This window comes from Nerophis ophidion, linkage group LG27, assembly GCF_033978795.1.
Source record: "Nerophis ophidion isolate RoL-2023_Sa linkage group LG27, RoL_Noph_v1.0, whole genome shotgun sequence".
NCBI lineage: Eukaryota > Metazoa > Chordata > Actinopteri > Syngnathiformes > Syngnathidae > Nerophis > Nerophis ophidion.
Window position 1 is genome coordinate 35,435,430 of NC_084637.1, and position 24,359 is coordinate 35,459,788.

The 24,359-nt window shown below is 40.4% G+C and overlaps 1 protein-coding gene across 2 annotated transcripts in view; it reads right to left on the reverse strand.

Annotated features, from left to right (window-relative positions):
• The window catches only part of gnas (GNAS complex locus), a 44,805-nt gene extending 31,853 nt beyond the window's left edge, over nucleotides 1-12,952 (reverse strand). Inside the window, exons 1-4 of one of the 2 annotated variants that reach the window (XM_061889415.1) lie at nucleotides 11,501-12,952; nucleotides 11,224-11,417; nucleotides 6,167-6,239; nucleotides 2,025-2,079 (exon numbers count right to left, since the gene is read on the reverse strand). In XM_061889415.1, the coding sequence (XP_061745399.1) occupies nucleotides 2,025-2,079; nucleotides 6,167-6,239; nucleotides 11,224-11,362 (267 nt within the window). In that variant the 5' untranslated portion in view covers nucleotides 11,363-11,417; nucleotides 11,501-12,952. Of the gene's footprint in view, nucleotides 1-2,024; nucleotides 2,080-6,166; nucleotides 6,240-11,223 lie in introns of both variants that reach the window. The other variant, XM_061889414.1, reaches the window with a different exon arrangement.
• Nucleotides 12,953-24,359: the final 11,407 nt, after the last annotated feature.

A 24,359-nucleotide genomic window follows, 5' to 3' on the forward strand; every position in this document is an offset into this window, starting at 1 on the left:
ATAAATAAACACATATTTATATCTGTACACTAGGGGTGTATCAGTACGTGTATTTGTATTGAACCGTTTTGGTACGGGGGTTTTGGTTCGGTGCGGAGGAATACCGAACGAGTTCAACACGTACATATGAAGTAGCCGCCGATGCTAAAGTCTTAACAAGCCGCTCCGCTCCGTTCTGCCTCTGTGTCTGTACACAGCACCCTGCATTGTCCCGCCCACACAACCATCTGATTGGTTACATACAAAGCCAATCAGCAATGCGTATCCCGAGCGCATGTCGTCAGGGCTTCAGTGTCGATGTCGAGCAGATAGGTCTTTAGCAGGGGAGCAACTCACTCTCCCCAAATTATATTCCAAGTCAACTACTTTCTAAACATCACTTCTAGAAACAAATTGCAGCTCAGCTCACTCGCAGTCCTGGCTTTAGGTGAAGGCTAGTTAGCTTTTAGCGAAACGTTAACTCATTTTGCGGTGTGTGCGTGCGTGCGTGTGTGTTACGGACAGTGTTGATTGAGGTGTGTTGAAGCAGCAAAAAAGGACATTATTTTAAATGAGGAGTTTCTCTCTCTGATAGTATATAAAATAATTTAAGTGGATGATGATGTTTTTTTCGTTGCCTGTGATTGAGTCGTTGTCCGAGGCGAAGTCTAGTGCTTGGGTCAGTAGGTCTTGCGTGATGGAAGGGTAAAATTCTTCGATGTTGAAGGAGATAAAGTTGTGCTGTTGTTTGTCTTGGATGTTGTTAAACCATTTGATTACTGCTGCTGTATTTCTCCATTGGTTGAGTGGTGTTTTGTCCTTAATTTTTGTGTTGATTCTGTCCAGGATTATTTTGCTGATTTTTCCTATTTCAGATTTAGTTTATGTATGTGTGTATATATATAAATATTAGGGCTGTGAATCTTCTGGTGTCCCACGATTCGATTCAATATCAATTCTTGGGGCCAGGATTCAATTCAAAATAGATTTTTTTTTTTCAATTCAACACGATTCTTGATTCAAAAGGATTCTGTAATCATTCATTACATAGGATTTCAGCAGGATCCCCCAGTCTGTTGACATGTAGTAGATTTTAAAAAAGCTTTTATAATTGTAAAGGACAATGTTTTATGAACTGATTGCAATAATGTAAATTTGTTTTAAATATTAAACAAACCAAAAATATGACTTATTTTATCTTTGTGAAAACATTGGACACAGTGTGTTGTCCAGCTTATGAGATGCCATGCAAGTGTAAGCCACTGTGACACTATTGTTCTTATTTTTTAATAATGTCTAATGATAATGTAAATGAGGGATTTTTAATCACTGCTATGTTGAAACTATAACTAATATTGATACTTTTGCTGATAATATTCATTTTTGTTTCACTACTTTTGGTTTGTTCTGTGTGGTGTTTGTGTCTCCTCTCAATTGCTCTGTTTATTACAGTTCTGAGTGTTGCTGGCTCAGCTTTGGTTTTGGAATTGGATTGCATTGTTATGGTATTGCTGTGTAGTGGTTTGTTGGATTGATTAATCAAAAGAAAAATTATATTTTTTAAAAATGAGATTCAATTCTGAATCGCACAACGTGAGAATCGCAATTCGAATCGATTTTTTCCCACACCTTTAATATATATATATATATACATATATATATATATATATATATATATATATATATACATATATATGTATATATATATATGTATATATGTATATATATTTAAAGAAAAAACTGTCAGCTTTGTGTTGTAGCTGATATTATTATTATCATTTTCAAAAGGTCTGCTTTTTCACATTACATTACATCTTTTTCCTTACATATATACATTTTTTTCGGGCAAAACGCTGTGAGCTGACAAAACTGGAGCTGCGGGCCGCACTTTGGACATCTTCCCATTGGAAAAATGAAAATGACTGCGTGGTAAAGCGGTATGGAAATATCTGCTTATGTCACAGGTTGCTAAACGTCACACGTGGGGTGGTATTTGGAACAAAACTCCATTATGAAGAAAGTGTTGCATGTCGACCATCACTCACCTCAATGGCCTCTTTGATATTGTTTTTGATGTCCTGGATTTTCTGCTTCTTCTCTCTGAAAAAGAAGGAATGAATGCTAAATCTCTTACTTTTTCAACAATATGTCATCTCACCTCAGACTGGATTTGAACCATTTGGAACAGCAAACTTTCCCTAAGCTAGTGGTTCTTCACCTTGTTGGAGGTACCGAACCCCACCAGTTTCATATGCGCATTCGCCGAACCTTCTTTAGTGAATTTTCTTTTTTTTAATTCTCAAATTCCAAACAAAGTCATATGTTTTTTTCTGGTGCACAAAATGAAGCGTGCATGAAAATCATCTTGTTCAAAGAATTAAACCAACACTGCATAAACGCACAACAAATTACACACCCGCGAATCAGATGGAAAATTAGAAGGAAAATTGTTTGGAGGTATCCATAATACGGCGATAAGGAGAAGTTTTTCTTTACACAATGAGTCAGGTGTGTCTTGACCTCTGTGGCGGAGGCTCCACCGAACCCCTGAGGCCGGCTCACCGAACCCCTAGGTTAAGAAGCACTGCCCTAAGGAGTCTGGGCTATACTCAGGGATGGCTACTGAAAAACTTTTTGGGCACAGACCCAATCCTGCCAGTTCTACCAAGTTGTAACTCAAATGAATAGGAACACAATATACTTTCTGGTGAACAAATATTTTTCTCGCTTCATAAGAACCAAACTATTATTATTATTTGTGTCTTTCAATATCTCCTTACATTTTCATTTGTAAACATTTTAGTTTAAAATCGATGTAAACTCTCTGATCCCGCCTTGACAATATCCTACATTCTTCATATTTTTTCCATCTCAAGCAATGCTCTGCTGTGTGGCAAAAAGAGGCATGTGTTTGTAGCGCAGGTGGAAGTGTATTCTTACATGTTTGGCCATCTTCTCTGCCGATGAAATGAATATGCAATCATTGAGATGCAAAAACAGCACACAGACATCTGCACTATTTCACCGCCAACGCAGCCACACCTTTGAAATAACTTTTTTTTTTTACATGAAAATACTTTTAAGTGAAATATTTTGTCGGAATGGATTTACTGTGTATATTACTTACACACTACTGGCCATACGTTAGACATCTCAAATATCATACAAATGCTTTATCATCGTATTGTCCGGACTAAAAGGCACAATCTATTTTTCCCTCAAAACTCAACAGTGCGTCTTATCACTCCATGCGCTTAATGTACGGAATAATTCTGGTTTGCTTACCGACCTTGAAGCAATGTTATTTGGTAAATGGTGTAATGAAAAGTGTGACCAGTAGATGGCAGTCACACATAACAGATTTCTGTTGACTGCAATATGACTCAAGCAAGCAACAACATTTGATATGTTCCATTGAGAATATAGAACATTATGCTAAAAAATCTGTCCAACTAATTTTAGTATGACTTCGGTAAGCTATGAAGCCACACCGCTTGATGGATTATACTGTATTATTATGGTGTGTGTACCATAATAATACAGTATAATACACATACCAATCGTTGGTTAGAAGGCGATAGCTGAATTCGTCCTTCCTTCCTCCCGTGTGGCTGTCTGTCGTGTCGTTTTCGCTTGTATACGGTTCAAAGCTCAATAGTTTCAGTTTCTTCTTCAATTTCGTTTTCGCTACCTGCCTACACACTCCAACCATCCGTTTCGAAACCTGCGTAATCTGTTGAATCGCTTACGCCGCTGAAATCAGTCTGAATTCGAGCTACTATGGCTATACCTTTCTGTGCTATCCGCCATGTTTGTTTCTGGTGGCTTCACACTGTGACATCACAAGATAATTGACGGGTGGATATACCGATGGTGAAAATCAGGCACTTTGAAGCCGTCTATCTGGATATTGCGTGATGGGTAAAATTTTGAGAAAACCTTCGAAAAATAAAATAAGCCACTGGGAATTGATTTTTATTGGTTTTAACCCTTCAGAAATTGTGATAATGTTCCCCTTTAAAAAAAAAAAAGAAAAAGTTTAACGGGCATGACGGTGCATCGTGACGTCATACGGAGTACTTACAAGCACAGTGTGTTGACAGAAAAAAAGAGAATGGATGTATTTTGGTGTAAAAAGTCAAGATAAAGGTAAAGTTTTAACACAGAAACACCCCCAGGAAGAGCTGCTTTAAAGGCCTACTGAAAGCCACTACTACCCACCACACAGTCTGATAGTTTACACATCAATGATGAAATATTAACATTGCAACACATGCCAATACGGCTGCTTTAACGGCATAATTACACAGTATTTTGGAGATCTGTGTTGCTGAATGTTTAGCAATTTGTTCAATTAATATTGGATAAGTCACAGTAGAATGATGGAGTTGGGAAGCTTTAGCCTTTAGCCACACAAACACACGGTGATTCCTTGTTTAAAATTCCCGGAGCTGAAACTTTACTGAGGATCACAGCGCGGTCAAGCAGACATGGATCCCGACCGAATGTCAACCAGCAGGTTTCGGTGAGAAAATTACCGGATATCAGCTGAGCTTGTGTCGTCCGTACAGCTGCCGTCGACACCCGAGAGACATGGCGTCAAGACACCCGTGTACAAACCCCTCCGACTATCAGGTAATATTAAACTCACTAAAACACTAGCAACACAATAGAAAGATAAGGGATTTCCCAGAATTATCCTAGTAAATGTGTTTAAAAACATCAGAATACGTCCCAATGCTATAGAGTTTTTTTTTATTTAACTCGGTTTTTTTTTCCCTAGTACGTCGCTATCAATATCTTCAAACACAAATCTTTCATCCTCGCTCAAATTAATGGGGAAATTGTCGTTTTCTCGGTCCGAATAACTGTTTTTGTTGGAGGCTCCCATTAAAATCTGTGTGAATATGTGAGGAGCCCCCACACTTGCAGCGTCATCGTCTGTGACTTCCGGTAAAGGCGAGGCTTTTTCAGGAAGTACCAAAAGTGGCGAACTTTGTCGTCGATTTTCTCTACTAAATCCTTTCAGCAAAAATATGGCACTATCGCGAAATGATCAAGAATGACACATAGAATGGACCTGCTATTCCTGTTCAAATAAGAACATCTCATTTCAGTAGGCCTTTAAGACATGGCCAGCTAGCATCTAACATCCATCTGCAGTCGGCAGTCTTTTAGCTACTTTTAAATCACTAATCTTAGTCTCCATGGCAACAAATAAAGTTTCTTACAAGTATCGATGATATCACTGGAGGACAAGGAATAGCTAAACATTCTTCACTACACACCGTAGGAGGACACAATAGCTCACCGGCGTCACAACGTAAACTAACACCATTAGTGGTGGATCTACACCTAACATCCACTGTAATGATACCAAGTAAAAGAGCGTATCTAGTAGATACTACTATGATTACATCATTATTTGTTATAGTCACCAAATCGTATTTCCTTTTTTAAAACTTCATATTATGTTTATAAAGTCAGTAAATACGTCCCTGGACACATGAGGATTTTAATATGACCAATGTATGATCCTGTAACTACTTAGTATCGGATCGATAACTAAATGTGTGGTATCGATAGAATGTGTTGAGAGAGAAAATAAGCAGATATTAAGAGTAAATGAACAAGGAGATTAATAATACATTTTTACAGTTTGTCCCTCATAATAAATGACACAATATGTTACTGCATACGTCAGCAGACTAATTAAGAGTCTTTGTTTGTTTCCTTACTACTAAAAGACAAGTTGTCTAGTATGTTCAACATCTTATTTAAGGACTAAATGACAATAATAAACATATGTTTCAAGTACACTATGATTTTTTGTTCCAATAAAAACAATCGTGACACTTTTTATGGTTCCCTTGATTTAGGAAAGTATTGAAATATATTTTGGTACGGCTACCAAAATATTGGTACGGGGACAAGACTAGTTGCAAATGAGTGCTTTGTGCTTGTGTGTCAGTGACTGTGAGTGCTTCCCTTGAATTAGAAATGTGCAAAACCTAATCATCGCAATAAGAAACTGGTAATGGAAACAGCATATTTGGAAAAAGGTGAGGTGGTTTTAATACATTGCAGTTGATAAGAAAAAGCATGATGTCTCACATTCACAGGGCACCTGAACAGGGAACCAGCGCCAATGCAGGACAATGTAACCTTTGCCTACTATCACACTCACTCTGCATTGAAGCCGTTGACGTGGAGGATCCTCATCTGTTTCACGATTGTGCTCTTCCCGGACTCTCCAGCTCCTGCAGCGGCAAAGACATGACAACACATAAGATTGTTCAACTGCTGTCCGGGGGGCCAAATGCAGCCCAGGAAGGACTTTGTGCCGGACCCCTACAGTTTAGCTAGAAACTTGGGGAATAAAGGTTTTGGCAGTAAAGTCCTAAAAAGACGAGAATGCCCCCAGTGTATAGATAGAGCAGGGGGTTGTAACTTTTTCAACGACAGAGGGGGCCGGGGCCCACTCAAATATTGACTCAAATTACATCTGACTGACTTAATTACAACCTTGTCAAATGCTTTGATAGAGTGTGTTAACCACATGAGTTGTTGTGAACGACATCATGGATGTAACATCAATGTACAAACTATCATACACACACAACACATCTCATCTGTTGTGTTTTTGTGAACGTCATTATGGATGTAACATCAATGTACAAACTATCATACACACACAACACTATCTTAACGGGCAAATACTGCAGCATGGTCATGCTGGACATTCAGAAGGCCTTTGACACCGCTAACCACGCTATACTGTTGTATAAGCTCACAGCAATCGGATTGGATAAAACCTCATGGAGCTGGATACAATCTTACTTGGAGGGGAGGAACAGGTGGTAGGGGTGCCCCTCGCCTCTCAGTAAGCTGTGGAGTCCCCCAAGGCAGTATACTAGGACCTTTACTGTTCCTAATATACGTAAACGACATGCCATCAGCATGCCACTGTGAATTGTTCCTGTTTGCGGATGACTCGGCCCTGCTGGTATCCGGCAAGGACAAGTCACAGGTGGAACAAATCCTCAGTGCTGAACTCCTTAATATTTACACCTGGCTCGCTGACAACAAGCTATCCATACACTTCGGTAAAACAGAATCCATCCTATTTGGGTCCCATATCAACCTTCTTAAAGTCAGTGACTTCACTATAAAAGTGGGTGACATTGTTATCACCAAGAAAGATGAGATCACCTACCTAGGTTCCATTCTAGAGGCCAATCTTTCCTGTGATAAAATGGCAACCAAGGTAATCAAAAAGGTCAACCAAAGAACGAGATTCCTCTACAGAATCACCTCTCTGGTCAACAAAAGCACCTTGAAGATTCTAGCGGGAACTCTCATTCAACCATTTTCCATTACGCTTGCACCTCCAAAACCCTCAAAACTAGACTCCAAACATCCCAGAACAAGCTAGTCCGGTTACTTTTAGACCTCCACCCCAGATCATACCTCACTCCAACCCACTTCTCCAAAGTGGGCTGGCTCAGGGTGGAGGACTGGGGAAAAACAACTTGCACTGAGCCTAGTCTATAAAATCCGCTACACCTCCGTGATACCGAAGTACATGTCAAACTACTTCCTTAACGTAAATGAGCGCCATAACCACAACACCAGGGGGAGCTCCACAAACCACGTTAAACCCAGATTCCGATCTAACAAAGGTCGTAACTCATTCTCTTTCTATGCCACATCAATGTGGAATGCACTCCCAACAGGTGTAAAAGTAAGTGCATCTCTATATTCCTTCAAAAGCGCTCTAAAACAACACCTCCAGGCAACTTCAACACTTTACTAATACCCTCCTCCATTCACATCCCATCTCCCCGGATTGTAAACAACTCAAATGTACTTCTAATGTATATACTTGTTCTTATGCTATGTGAACTCACTATGTTCTCTGCTGGCTGTACATATCCTACTAAGTCACGACTACACTGTTTCAATGTCCATTTCTCTGTTGATGCAATTGTTGATGACTAAAGTACCGATATCAACCAAAGCTACTCATCCCACCCCCAGATTGTAAATAATTCGTTGTATATACTATGATGATTAACTTGTGTGATGACTGTATTATGCTGATAGTATATATTTGTACCATAAATTGATTAACGTGGACCTCGACTTAAACAAGTTGAAAAACTTATTGGGGTGTTACCATTTATTGGTCAATTGTACGGAATATGTACTGAACTGTGCAATCCATAGGGTTGGGTATCGAGTATCGATTGGAACCAGGACTAACTTTCCGATTCTCCCGGAATCGTTCAAAAGTTTAAATTTCGATTCCTAGTTTCGATACCCAGTCCGCCGACCGGAAAAAAATAATAAGTCCGCCGACCCGGAAGAAGAAGCCGCTGAACACCAACGTAGAAGCGCCCACCGCCAGAAGTGTTAGCATAGCCGAGCCTATGTAGTCGGGCGAGTCAATCAAGCATGGATAGCGGGCGTCGACGGTCGAAAGTGTGGCTTTACTTTACTGAAAAAAATGAAATATTGGCGAAATGTAACACGTGCGACAGGACTGTTTGGTGCTTAGGAGGGTGCACGTCGAACATGATGAAGCACCTCCGAGTTCATGGAGTACAAATAAATGTGTGTCCCGTCTTCGACAGGAGACACTATCTGTCCAGAACGCTCACGCATCCTGCCTGAGAGGGCGGATAGGCTCATTTTCAACAAACAAGAACTGTCTCTGATTTTATACTGTACCTGCTGCTAATCTGGACTGGGTTTTGCAAGTTTTTTCTTATTGTTTATTTGATTTTCTGCACCAGGTTAGCCCATAAGTGGGAGCACGGTAACATGTTTAAGTACCTGCAGCATCATACACTTGTGTGTGTAAATGTGTTTTCATGAGGTTTTCAAAAATAAAGCTCTCTTGATGAAAGTGTACCCCTGTGAAAATGTATTCATAATTTATAATATTTATATTCAAGTTCATAGATTTGATATTTATATTCTCGTTGAAAACAGCCCTGTGAGGAATTTAGAGTAAAGTTCATAAAATGTTAATAGAATTAAAATTGATGGAGAATTTTAGACTATTTCATTCAGAAAGACTGTAGGTTAGCTAGCTCATTTAAAATATCCTAAACTTTTTTTTGACCCTGCCTTTTTTTTTATAAAGAATGAATCGGAATTGAGAATCGTCAGGAATCGGAATCGAAACAAAGAATCGGAATCGTTCAAATTCAAACGATACCCAACCCTAGCAATCTAGTAATAAAAGTTTCAATCAATCAACACATGTCATCTAGTGTGTTGTTGTGAACGACATCATGATGTAACATCAATGTACAAACAATAATACATACACAACACATCTATCTGATGTGTTGCTATGAACAACATCATGGAAGTAACATCAATGTACAAACAATCATACACACACACACACACACACACACACACAACACATGTCATCTAGTGTGTTGATGTGAACCACATCATGATGTAACATCAATGTAAAAACAATCACACACACACAACACATCTTATCTGTTGTGTTGTTGTGAACCACATCATGATGTAACATCAATGTAAAAACAATCACACACACACAACACATCTTATCTGTCGTGTTGTTGTGAACAACATCATGGATGTAACATCAAACTTCTAGGAGACATGATCTTTGTGTCGCTCACACACTTTACTTGATTGTCACATAAAGGCCTTTCTGTCCTTTCATCTTCCCAGAGAAGAAGTCCAGTGTTTCACAAACAACCACAAACATTTGCACTCTTTCACCATTTGTCTTTTGCTCTACACGTGGATCCTGGTCCTGCCATACCCTAACCCTACCCTAACTCCAGAAGTTTTCCAGCCTACATGCAGATTTACAGGCCTTTGTACTCCATGCACATAATGATGATGACCACTGTCCACCGTGTTACGTTGAAATGATCATAAAACCCTGATCCACCACTACACTTTCATAAAATCATGTACCGAGTCACGTTAACTCTCTTGCTAGTTTAAATGCTAACATGAAAAGAGGAGACATTGATGCCTTTCCCCATTAAAAATGTCATACACCAATCACAGTAAAAACATTCCTGTGTAAACAACTATTCACATTGAACATAAACAACTAAGATACAGTATTCACATTAAACAAACTACTAAGGTACAGTATTCATATTGACCATAAAAAACTAAGAAACAATATTCCCATTAAAACAAACTACTAAGATACAGTATACATATTGACCATAAACTACTAAGATACAGTATTCACATTGAACATAAACAACTAAGATACAGTATTCACATTAAACAAACTACTAAGGTACAGTATTCATATTGACCATAAAAAACTAAGAAACAATATTCCCATTAAAACAAACTACTAAGACACAGTATTCACATTGAACATAAACTACTAAGACACAGTATCCACATTAAACACAAACTACAAAGATACAGTATTCACATTGAACATAAACAACTAAGAGACAGTATTCACATTGAACATACAATATTAAGATACAGTATTCATATTGAACGTTTTTTCCCCTTGGCCTCAGTCTGGACCCCTCTCCAGGGGACCAGGTTTAGACAGATTTTTTTATTTTATTTTATTTTAATCTTTTATTTTTTTTTCTCCCTTTCCCCCCACTTGTTAACCTGTATCTCACTTTTTTGTAAGGGGCGCCGGAAGTTGGCAGACCCATCAGTGATCCTGTTCTGTCTCCCTGTAATGTTTTTGTCTGATCTTGAATGGAATTGTGCTGAACATTTTTATTTCCCCTCGGGGATTAATAAAGTATTTCTGATTCTAAACTACTAAGATACAGTATTCACAGTGAACCCTCTGCATTTGACCCATCCCATTGTTCCAAACCCAGGGAGGTGAGGTGAGCAGCGAGCAGGAGCGGTGGCCACGCTCGGGAATCATTTTGTAGATTTAGCCCCCAATTCCAACCTTTGATGCTGAGTGCCAAGTACGGACGTAACAGCTACAATTTTTATAGTCTTTGGTGTGACTCGGCCGGGCTTTGAACTCACGACCTACCCATCTCAGGGCGGACACTAGCCACAAAGCCAGTGAGCAGGTTTGATATTGACAATGCTTGTTAAATAAAACCTTTGGCTTGTATTTAATGAACACTTAGGCCAACTGTGCTACTGTATTTCAATGTCGGCCATGACTTGGAGAGCCAAGGACTTTTACAAAAATGTGTTCCACTTGGCACTTTGCCAAACGAAGGCACTCACCTAAAAGCAGCAGTCGGTGTGTCGCTCTGTAGATTTGTTTGTCTTTCTGGAGCTGCTTTTCGATCTTTTTGTTCGCTTCTCTCTGGGCCTTCTCCTCGTTTCTCTGGTCTTCGGTCTTACTGTTGCCCAAACAACCCATCTTCCCGCAGGGGCAAAGCAAAGGAGGGAGCTTCCAAACGGGATAAAGGAAGAGGCTAGGGGGTGGAAAATGCAACAAGTGAACTGGGAAGAGGGTTCACTCAGACCGGGGTCCGGGTCCTAGCAGGAAAAAACGTACCAGGGCTGGTCCAGATTGACTAGTAGTCCTAAGTGGCTTCCAAACGGGGAGGCTAGGTGGTGGCAAATGCAACAAGTGGACTGGGAAGAGGGTTCACTCAGACAGGGGTCCGGGTCCGGGTCCTAGCAGGAAAAACCGTACCAGGGCTGGTCCAGATTGACTAGTAGTCCTAAGTGGGTTCCAAACGGGGAGGCTAAGTGGTGGCAAATGCAACTAGTGGACCGGGAAGAGGGTTCACTCAGAACATGGCCCTGGTCCTAGCAGTAAAAACTGTGGCAGGGCTGGTCCAGGTTGACTAGTAGTCCTAAGTGGCTTCCGAACAGGGAGACTAGGTGCAAAAAGTGGACCAGGAAAAGGGTTCACTAAGACCGGGGTAAGGGTCCTAGCAGGAAAAAACGTACCAGGGCTGGTCCAGATTGACTAGTAGTCCTAAGTGGTGGGAAATGCAACAGGTGGACCGGGAAGAGGGTTCACTCAGACCGTGGTCCTGGTCCTAGCAGGAAAAACCGTATCAGGTCTGGTCCAGATTGACTAGTAGTCCTAAATGGGTTCCAAACGGGGAGGCTAAGTGGTGGGAAATGCAACTAGTGGACCGGGAAGAGGGTTCACTCAGACCGTGGTCCTGGTCCTAGCAGGAAAAACTGTATCAGGTCTGGTCCAGATTTACTAGTAGTCCTAAATGGGTTCCAAACGGGGAGGCTAAGTGGTGGGAAATGCAACTAGTGGACCGGGAAGAGGGTTCACTCAGACCGTGGTCCTGGTCCTAGCAGGAAAACCCGTGGCAGGGCTGGTCCAGATTGACTAGTAGTCTAAGGGGAAGGGCTGGCGTGTGACTGTGGCCGGCGACAGGGCGCAGAACTCGGCTCACCCGGCTGGGTTCCAAGCTTCGGTCAGGAACATTTCCAAGTTGACGTCGGCCCCGTCCAGGAAGTGAAGTACTAACATGTGTGACACTTCCGGCCTCCTTTCACAGCCAACTTATCGGGCTTTTGCGTGCTTCTCCTCGCCATAAAATACTTGTCGTGTCCTCGGCGCCACCCTGGCCGAGACAGGAAGCCGAATACGAGGGACAATTACAGGAGAAAAATGGAGGTTTGTTGTTTTTGAGGCACGCAAAAAGAGTGATCTGAGGCCCGGGCGTGCACGCGCACTACACGTACACGCGCACGGCATGCCGGCGTGGAATCGTGCACGCGCACATTTGCGTGGAAATCACCAGCACACAGCTAGCTTAGCGGAGCTAGCACCGAGGCCGCCACGCTGCTGGGAGGCGAAAAAAGGCGGCCAAAAGGATGCGGGTTCGTCTTCTTCTTCTCCTACTTGTCCTCGGAGAGTACTCTGATATTCCCGTGGTCTCCGTTGTCCGAGGGCAGGAGCCTACATTGGGGTGGGGCCACGCCGCCGCGCTCGGTGAACCCTGGGAAGGCTAAAAGAGAGAGAGGGAGAGGTGTAGTGGTGGAGCGAGGGGGCGGGGACGTCAGCCTGGTCACGTGCTCTGACGTCATGTTGAGGAGCCTTTTTATTTAATTTTTTATTTCTTTTTGCGTCTCCAAAATGGCGCCTGCTTCAAATAGAATACTGCAACTCTTTCTGCTCCAATTAAAGTTTTATTTATTTTTTTGTCCTGTCCAGCTTCTCAGGGAAATCATATATCGGCTGTACAAGTTTACTTTACGAAAGAGAAGTGTAAGATACTTCTCTGGTTGCCTTATTTGTATTTGACTTTATTAAGTGTATTTATATTATCATTTGGTGCAGCCGGGGATAGAAAGACAAAAAAAGGAAGACAGAGGGGGACATTGTGGGGATAAGACAGAGAGACAACAACAACTATAGAACAACATCAGCAAATAGGATATGTACAAATATGATGGTAAAAGTGATAGCAAAGAAGCAGTTAGCGAAATAAATAATAATACAGAAATGACAATGAGCATTGTCATTTGGGACAGCGTGGCGCAGTGGAAGAGTGGCCGTGCGCAACCCGAGGGTCCCTGGTTCAATCCCCACCTAGTACCAACCTCGTCACGTCTGTTGTGTCCTGAGCAAGACACTTCACCCTTGCTCCTGATGGGTGCTGGTTAGCGCCTTGCATGGCAGCTCCCTCCATCAGCGTGTGTATGTGGAAGTAGTGTCAAAGCGCTTTGAGTACCTTGAAGGTAGAAAAGCGCTACACAAGTACAACCCATTTATTTATTTATTATTACACTACAAATGGATCAATACAAATACCAATAGAAATATCACTATTGATAATGAATAATAACAATAACTACCTATATCATCAACAATACATACATGTAATGATAACTTGAAATACAAACGAAAGCAGATCAATAGAGCAAACTATATTAACCTTGTAGATTGTTATAGTTACAATAGGTTAAGCTTTGTCAGTATGCCATGTGTTACCCAGTTTACCCTAGGGCAACAACGTTATTTTTTTTATGAAACGTGATTATATACATGACTGTATGTATGTATATCTATCTGTATATGTACAGTATGTGTATATCTATGTTTGTACAGTGGATGTATATGTACAGTATGTGTATATCTATGTTTGTACAGTGGATGTATATGTACAGTATGTGTATATGTATGTTTGTACAGTGAATGTATATGTACAGTATGTGTATATGTATGTTTGTACAGTAAATGTATATGTACAGTATGTGTATATGTATGTTTGTACAGTAAATGTATATGTACAGTATGTGTATGTGTATGTTTGTACAGTAATTGTATATGTATGTTTGTACAGTGGATGTATATGTACAGTATGTGTATGTGTATGTTTGTACAGTAATTGTATATGTATGTTTGTACAGTGGATGTATATGTACAGTATGTGTATATCTATGTTTGTACAGTGTGTGTATATGTACACACCCCATTTCCATATGAGTTGGGAAATTGTGTTATATGTAAATATAAACGGAATACAATGATTTGCAAATCATTTTTAAGCCATATTCAGTTGAATATGCTACAAAGACAACATATTTGATGTTCAAACTGATAAACACTTTTTTTTTTGCAAATAATAATTAACTTTAGAATTTGATGCCAGCAACACGTGACAAAGAAGTTGGGAAAGGTGGCAATAAATACTGATAAACAGGGGCGTCACTAGCTTTTAAGGACAGGGGGGGGGGAGATGAACAAGATGTGAGCGAACGTAGCGCACGGGTACAAAACTTCACAAACGACCATCAAAGACTTAGAAATTATTCTTTGTTATTTATTATCATTTCAGTCGGTTAAGGAAATTAAATATATATGGAAGTCTGAATAGAAGTGAGAAAGGTTTATGTATACTGTAAGAAAGACTTAGAATCCGTCTGCTGATCTGAAAAAGAGCCAAAGCTGTCAAAGACTGAGGGTCCATCTTCAAAGTGCAATGCTGAAACAAATAATGTAAACAATAAAATGTAACTTCCAGGGCTTGACATTAATGATGTCCCGTTATATCGGGGACGGTAAAAAAAAATGCACAAGACGATGGCTTTTAAACATTTTTTTTCTTTTTCTCTTTATGTATTCATTCATTTTACATTTTATATGGGCTTCACGGTGGAAGAGGGGTTAGTGCGTCTGCCTCACAATACGAAGGTCCTGGGTTCAATCCCGGGTTTGGGATCTTTCTGCGTGGAGTTTGCATGTTCTCCCCGTGAATGCGTGGGTTCAATCAATCAATCAATCAATGTTTATTTATGTAGCCCTAAATCACAAATGTCTCAAAGGACTGTATAAACCATTACGACTACAACATCCTCGGAAGAACCCACAAAAGGGCAAGGAAAACTCACACCCAGTGGGCAGGGAGAATTCACATCCAGTGGGACGCAGTGACAATGCTGACTACTAGAAACCTTGGAGAGGACCTCAGATGTGGGCAACCCCCCCCCTCTAGGGGACCGAAAGCAATGGATGTCGAGCGGGTCTAACATGATACTGTGAAAGTTCAATCCATAGTGGCTCCAACACAGCCGCGAGAGTTCAGTTCAAAGCGGATCCAAGACAGCAGCGAGAGTCCCGTCCACAGGAAACCATCCCAAGCGGAGGCGGATCAGCAGCGTAGAGATGTCCCCAACCGATACACAGGCGAGCGGTCCATCCTGGGTCCCGACGAGCGGTCCATCCTGGATCTCGACTCTGGACAGCCAGTACTTCATCCATGGTCATCGGACCGGACCCCCTCCACAAGGGAGGGGGGAGATGACATAGAAGAAAAAAGAAAAGAAGCGGCAGATCAACTGGTCTAAAAAGGAGGTCCGGCTTCCTCCCACCTCCAAAGACATGGACCTGGGGATAGGCCCCTCCCACTTCCAAAGACATGTACCTGGGGATAGGCCCCTCCCACTTCCAAAGACATGCAACTGGGGATAGGCCACTCCCACCTCCAAAGACATGCACCTGGGGATAGGCCCCTCCCACCTTTAAAGACATGCACCTGAGGATAGGCCCCTCCCACCTCCAAAGACATGCACCTGGGGATAGGCCCCTCCCACCTTTAAAGACATGCACCTGAGGATAGGCCACTCCCACCTCCAAAGACATGCACCTGGGGATAGGTTGATTGGCAACACTAAATGGTCCCTAGTGTGTGAATGTTGTCTGTCTATCTGTGTTGGCCCTGCGATGAGTTGGCAACTTTTCCAGGGTGTAACCCGCCTTCCGCCTGATTGTAGCTGAGATAGGCACCAGTGCTCCCCGCGACCCCAAAGGGAATAAGCGGCAGAAATGGAAATGGATGGATACATTTTATATTAAATGTCTTGGATTTTCCTCCCTCTGAAAATCCTATGAAATGTTTAACAAGCCCATCCATCCATCCATTTTCTACCGCTTATTCCCATCCTTTAATAATACAACAGCTATTAATGTAACAAATCAATGCAATAAAACAGATATATTTTTAATGATGTTTTTTTCATTATTTTAACAATAGGCTAATGTATACTACTTTATATCGATTCTACAAGAAAGACAAAACAAGAAAACTAAATGATTTACGATTACAGACCCAAGGTTTTGTGCAGCGTGACCACAGAGTTGAGAAGGAGCAAAGATCTTCAATATTTGTATGTGAAAATCACAAAGAAATCTTCTGGGGGAGGATGACCCCGCCCCTACAGGTATTTGCTTTACAAACTTTCAGCCCCACCTAAAACAAAATTCACCAGCCACCACTGATTATGATGCATTCTCATTTGAGGCAAAACATAAAACAATACTCTCTTAACAGTATAACTGTAACCAGGAATAAGTCTTCAAGTATCAATATTCAAATACTAACTTTGTTGGGTAAGACAGACTTGGGTTTTATTCTGAATCCAGTGAAACAGATTGGTGGTTTTAGCAGATTATAAAGACTTTCAGGTGTTTACATGTTGAAGTATTTGGCAGACGCTTTTCTCCAAAGCAACATACATGAAAAATACATATAAAACAATCACTGTAAACATGATCGTTTACGGGAAGAATATAATAGAAAATATCAATACAAAGTGTCAAGACAAAATAAAGTCTGCTGTTGCAGCAACAGAGATACAGTCTATTGGTCCGTAAAATATATAGATATCTAATATATTCATACATTGTTTACGTAGGATATACACATGTATGTATAACCTAATCATATTGTTTCTTCAACTTAAAAATAGCTGACTGTTTTTCCCCCTTCTCTGGGATTATTATTCCCAGTTTTGTTCTTGGACGTCTGGTCACTTCTAGCATATAAGAATATTCTATTACTGTTAAGCAAACTTTGAACACACCAAAACATGTGTCCTTTATCATAGTTACACGTATGACAAAATGTGCTGACAGTTCATTGCTCCTGCCAAAAAAACTGCACTGAGTGGAGTGGATCACCACTCCAAGATGGCGGCCGCGCTTCTCGTCTCCTCAGCGCCAGTAGGCAGTAGCGCTCCTTACGCTATGAAGTGAGGGGAAACCTGGTGAATGATGACAGGTTATATCATTATTTATTTTAAACTCTTATTCGGGCCACTTTGAAATTAATATTTCGGCATGTATTTGTAAAAAATCAAATAAATAAATAAAAATAAAATATAACCTCAAATTATTTAGGGGGGCTTAAGAATATTTTAGGGGGGCCTGAGCCCCCCTAAAATAGGCCTAGTGACGCCCCTGCTGATAAAGTTGAGGAATTATCATCAAACACTTATTTGGAACATCCCACAGGTGTGCAGGCTAATTGGGAACAGGTGGCTGCCATGATTGGCTATAAAAGCAGCTTCCATGAAATGCGCAGTCATTCAGAAACAAGGATTGGGAAACGTTTACCACTTTGTGAACAAATGCGTGTGCAAATTGTCAAACAGTTTAAGAACAACATTTTTCAACAGGCTATTGCAAGGAATTTAGGAATTACACCATCTACGGTCCGTAATACCATCAAAAGGTTCAGAGAATCTGGAGAAATCCATGCACGTAAGCGATGATATAACAGACGTTCATTCCCTCAGGCGGCACTGCATCAAAAACCGACATCAGTGTGTAAAGGATATCACCACATGGGCTCAGGAACACTTCAGAAAACTACTGTCAGTAACTACAGTTTATCGCTACATCTGTAAGTGCAAGTTAAAACTCTTCTATGCAAAGCCAAAGCCATTTATCAACAACACCCAGAAACGCCGCCGGCTTCTCTGGGCCCGAGATCATCTAAGATGGACTGATGCAAAGTGGAAAAGTGTTCTGTGGTCTGACGAGTCCACATTTCAAATTGTTTTTTGGAAACGGTGAACGTTGTGTCCTCCGGAACAAAGAGGAAAATAACCATCAGGACTGTTATAGGTGCAAAGTGGAAAAGCCAGCATCTGTGATGGTATGGGGGTATATTAGTGCCCAAGGCATGGGTAACTTACACATCTGCGAAGGCACCATTAATGCTGAATGGTCCATACAGGTTTTGGAGCAACATATGTTGTCATCCAAGCAACGTTATCAAGGACGCCCCTGCTTATTTCAGCAAAATAATGCCAAGCCACGTGTTACAACAGCATGGCTTCATAGTAAAAGAGTGCGGGTACTAGACTGGCTTGCCTATAGTCCAGATCTGTCTCCCATGGAAAATGTGTGGCGCATTATGAAGCCTAAAATACCACACAGAGACCCCGGACTGTTGAAGGACTGAAGCTCTACATAAAACAAGAATGGGAAAGAATTCCATCTGAAAAGCTTCAAAAATGTGTCTCCTCAGTTCCCAAACGTTTATTGAGTGTTGTTAAAAGAAAAGGTGACGTAACACAGTGGTGAACATGCCCTTTCCCAACTACTTTGGCACGTGTTTCAGCCATGAAATTCTAAGTTAATTATTATTTGCAAAAAAAAATAAAGTTTATGAGTTTGAACATCAAATATGTTGTCTTTGTAGCATATTCAACTGAATATGGCTTGAAAATGATTTGCAAATCATTGTATTCTGTTTATATTTACATCTAACACCATTTCCCAACTCATATGGAAACGGGGTTTGTATGTTTGTACAGTGAATGTATATGTACAGTATGTGTATGTTTGTACAGTGAATGTCTATGTTCAGAATGTGTGTGTGTATGTTTGTACAGTGAATGTATATGTACAGTATGTGTATATGTATGTTTGTACAGTGAATGTATATGTACAGTATGTGTATATGTATGTTTGTACAGTAAATGTATATGTACAGTATGTGTATATGTATGTTTGTACAGTGAATGTATATGTACAGTATGTGTATATGTATGTTTGTACAGTAAATGTATATGTACAGTATGTGTATGTTTGTACAGTGAATGTATATGTACAGTATGTGTATATGTATGTTTGTACAGTAAATGTATATGTACAGTATGTGTATGTTTGTACAGTGAATGTATATGTACAGTATGTGTATATGTATGTTTGTACAGTGAATGTATATGTACAGTATGTGTATATGTATGTTTGTACAGTAAATGTATATGTACAGTATGTGTATGTTTGTACAGTGAATGTATATGTACAGTATGTGTATGTTTGTACAGTGAATGTATATGTACAGTATGTGTATATGTATGTTTGTACATTAAACAGACAAAGTGTTTATTTAAGTTTTTTCTTCAACTTGAATGAAAGTTAATTTGTTATTATGAATATTACTACATTACATAAATACTTACAGTATGATTAAAAGTGTCATACTACATGAGATATGTACTTAAAGTATGATGAAAATATGCAAATATGACATGCTTTTATGAATGTTACTACATGACATATATATGTACAGTATGAGGAAAATATGTAAATATGACATGTTATTATAAATGTTACTAGATACTACATATATACTTACAGTATGATGAAAATATTGTGAGGACTCTTCTTCGGCATGGTAATGCCGGTGTGGTTTTCTCGTGGATGCGTCGAAGCAGAACACAGCATAGGTGAGATAAAGGGGATTTATTTAATAACAAAAGGCTATGAACAAAACACTGATGTAAAGGGAGAAGGTAAACAAAAGACGCTAGCGTGAAAGCTAGGATAAAACACAAGGAAAACTAAAACTTGGTACAAGGACACAAAAGAGTACACAAAAACATTCAGCATGAAAGCTGGAAAATAAAGTGGCTTAGCGTGAGAGCTAGCGAGAAAATACATACATAGAATGATGAGAGTCGTCACTGTCGCGCGTGGGCAAATTAGGACCCGAGAGTGAGTGAACAGAAAAGGTGAGCTTAAATAGGAGGGTGATAATTATTAGCAGGTGTGCGGGGCGAGACTAGCAGGTGGACTGATGAGTGACCATGGTGACAAAGCAAACAGGAAATAAGGAGTCGGAGAAATATACAAAATAGAAAAATAAATAGTGTAGATCTGAGCAGCAGATCGCAACAAATATGTAAATATGACTTGTTATTATGAAAGTTACTAGATACTACACATATACTTACTGTATGATGAAAATATGACATGTTATTATGAATGTTACTAGATACTACATATATACTTACCAATCACCAACCTCCGTTTTGCAGATGATATCGATCGGCTAGCTGGAGAAGAAAGAGAAGTCGCCAGTGGAGTTGAAAGACTTGATACCACCTCCTGAGCCTATGGAATGGAAATCCATGCTGAAAAAAACGAAAATGATGACCAACAACCTCAATGGCATCTGCTCAGACATCAAGGTCAAAGGACAGACACTGGACACGGTGTCCAGCTTCAAGTAACTCCGAGCTATGGGATGGATCAGATCAGATACTTACAGCGTGTATACACAACCTGGGTGGAGGCATTTGGATGGTTTTTTTTAGAGTGCTTTAAATGTGGAATAGACAGACTAAGATTAATTTACGACTTAGAATGTATACAAATGTGTTTTTGTCAAAATCCCAAACAAAGTGAGGTTCCACTTTCAGCGCAAAAATGTTGACTACGGTGGTGAAGCTGTGTTTTCATTTGCACTTTAATTTGCTTGACAGTTTAAGAAAAGTATGTAAGAACCCCAAAAGCAGTGAAGTTGTAACATTGAGTAAATGGTAAATAAAAAGAGAATACAATGATTTGCAAATCCTTTTCAACTTATATTCAATTGAGTAGACAGCAGAGACAAGATATTTCATGTTCACACTGAGAAACGTTGTTCCTTTTTTGCAAATATTAGCTCATTTGGAACTTGATGCCTGCAACATGTTTCAAAAAAGCTGGCACAAGTGGCAAAAAAGAGTGAGAAAGTTGAGGAATGCTCATCAAACACTTATTTGGAACATCCCACAGGTCGACAAGCTAATTGGGAACAGGTGGGTGCCATGATTGGCTATATGAAATGCTCACTCATTCACAAAGAAGGACGGGGCGAGGGTCACCACTTTGTCAACAAATGCCTGAGCAAATTGTTTAAGAACAACATTTCTCAAGCAGCTATTGCAAGGAATTTAGGGATGTCACCATCTACGCTCCGTAATATCACCAAAAGGTTCAGAGAATGTGGAGAAATCACTGCACGTAAGCCATGATATTACACACCCTGGATCCCTCAGGCATCAAAAAGCCACATCAGTCTGTAAAGGGTATCACCACATGGACTCAGCAACACTTCAGAAAACCACTTTCAGTAACTACAAATGGTCACTACATTCGTAAGTGAAAGTTAAAACTCCACTATCCACAGCCAAAGCCATTCATCAACAACACCCAGAAAGGCTTCTCTGGGCCCGAGCTCATCTAAGATGGACTGATGCAAAGAGGTGGCCAAGGCATGGCTAACTTACACATCAGTGAAGGTACCATTAATGCTGAAAGGTACATACAGCTTTTAGAGCAACATATGTTGCCATCCAAGCATTGTTATCATGGACGCCCCTGCTTATTTCAGCAAGACAATGCCAAGCCATGTGTTACAACAGCGTGGCTTCATAGTAAAAGAGTGCAGGTACTAGACTGGCCCGCCTGTAGTCCAGACATTGAAAATGTGTGAAGGCTAAAATATGAAGCAAGAGACTGTTGAACAACTTAAGCTGTACATCAAGCAAGAATGGAAAGAGTTCCACTTCAAAAATGTGTCTCCTCAGTTCCCAAACCTTTACTGATTCTTGTTAAAAGGAAAGGCCATGTAACACACTGGAAAAAATGCCTTTTTTGCAATGTGTTCCTGCCATTACATTCTAACTTCATGATTATTTGCAACAAAAAAACAAAGTTTCTCAGTGTGAACATAAAGGTCACTGTTAATACTTGATTGGGCCCCGGGCCCCTCTGTAGTGGAAAGATTGGAGAGGGTTTAGAAGCCTTTTTGAGTTGAAATATATCCATCCATTTCCTACCGCTTATTCCCTTTCGGGGTGGCAGGGGGCGCTGGCGCCTATCTCAGCTACAATCGGGCAGAAGGAGGAGTACACCCTGGACAAGTCGCCACCTCATCACAGGGCCAACACAGATAGACAGACAACATTCACACACTAGGGACCATTTAGTGTTGCCAATCAACCTATCCCCAGGTGCATGTCATTGGAGGGGGGAGGGGCCTATCCCCAGGTGCATGTCTTTGGAGGTGGGAGGGGCCTATCCCCAGGTGCATGTCTTTGGAGGTGGGAGGGGCCTATCCCCAGGTGAATATCTTTGGAAGTGGGAGGAAGCCGGAGTACCCGGGGGGAACCCACGCATTCACGGGGAGAACATGCAAACTCCACACAGAAAGATCCCGAGCCTGGATTTGAACCCAGGACTGCAAGACCTTGGTATTGTGAGGCAGACGCACTAACCCCTCTGCCACCGTGAAGCCCAGTTGAAATATATAAAGGGAATATTTTCATGTGTAACGCTGGGCTTCAAAATGGGTGTACTCACATTATGAGTCCACAGCAGCCTCTCTGACTGAGCCTCTCCAAGACTTTGATGGGACTATATATCTGTGAGCGGTGCTCCCTGGTGCTGGCAGCACTCATGCAGCCTCAGACTGCAACTTGCTGATTAGACCAGGCTGTGAGCTGAGATAGGCGCCAGCGCCCCCCGCGACCCCGAAAGGGAATAAGCGGTAGAAAATGGATGGATGGATGTGTGGTACAGGTGCTCCATCTTGTGGTGCGCCAAGGAATCAATCCAATAAAGTACAGTGTTCTCATTTTCCTACACTCAAACACAGTGTTACTGTTCAAACTGTGTGTATTGTAATTGTTACATTAAACCTCTGTCTTGTGAATACTTAGGCCTACTACGCTACTGCATGTTAATGTTGGCCATTATGCTGGTACTTGGAGAGATGGGTGTTTTCCGTGGTGGAAAAGTTGAACTGCACCAACAATACGATCTTCATCCTGATCATGAAACCTTATCTTTGCAGCGTGTGTGTGCATCTTGTGCTCACTAGGTGGCAGCACACAACCTCCTCAGACATCATATCACCTTCTACTTCTACACAAGTCTCTGCTAACAGTCCTGGTGTACTCCAGTAAAAGCATTCATTTACTGTACTAACATACATATACACATACTGTACATATACATTCACTGTACAAACATACACATACTGTACATATACATTTACTGTACAAACATACACATACTGTACATATACATTCACTGTACAAACATACACATACTGTACATATACATTTACTGTACAAACATACACATACTGTACATATACATTTACTGTACAAACATACACATACTGTACATATACATTTACTGTACAAACATACATATACACATACTGTACATATACATTTACTGTACAAACATACATATACACATACTGTACATATACATTCACTGTACAAACATACACATACTGTACATGTACATTTGCTGTACAAACATACACATACTGTACATATACATTTGCTGTACAAACATACACATACTGTACATATACATTCACTGTACAAACATACACATACTGTACATATACATTTGCTGTACAAACATACACATACTGTACATATACATTCACTGTACAAACATACACATACTGTACATATACATTTACTGTACAAACATACATATGCACATTCTGTACATATACATTTACTGTACAAACATACATATACACATACTGTACATATACATTTACTGTACAAACATACACATACTGTACATATACATTTACTGTACAAACATACATATACACATACTGTACATATACATTTACTGTACAAACATACATATACACATACTGTACATATACATTTACTGTACAAACATACATATACACATACTGTACATATACATTTACTGTACAAACATACACATACTGTACATATACATTTACTGTACAAACATACAGTACATATACATTCACTGTACAAACATACACATACTGTACATATACATTTACTGTACAAACATACATATACACATACTG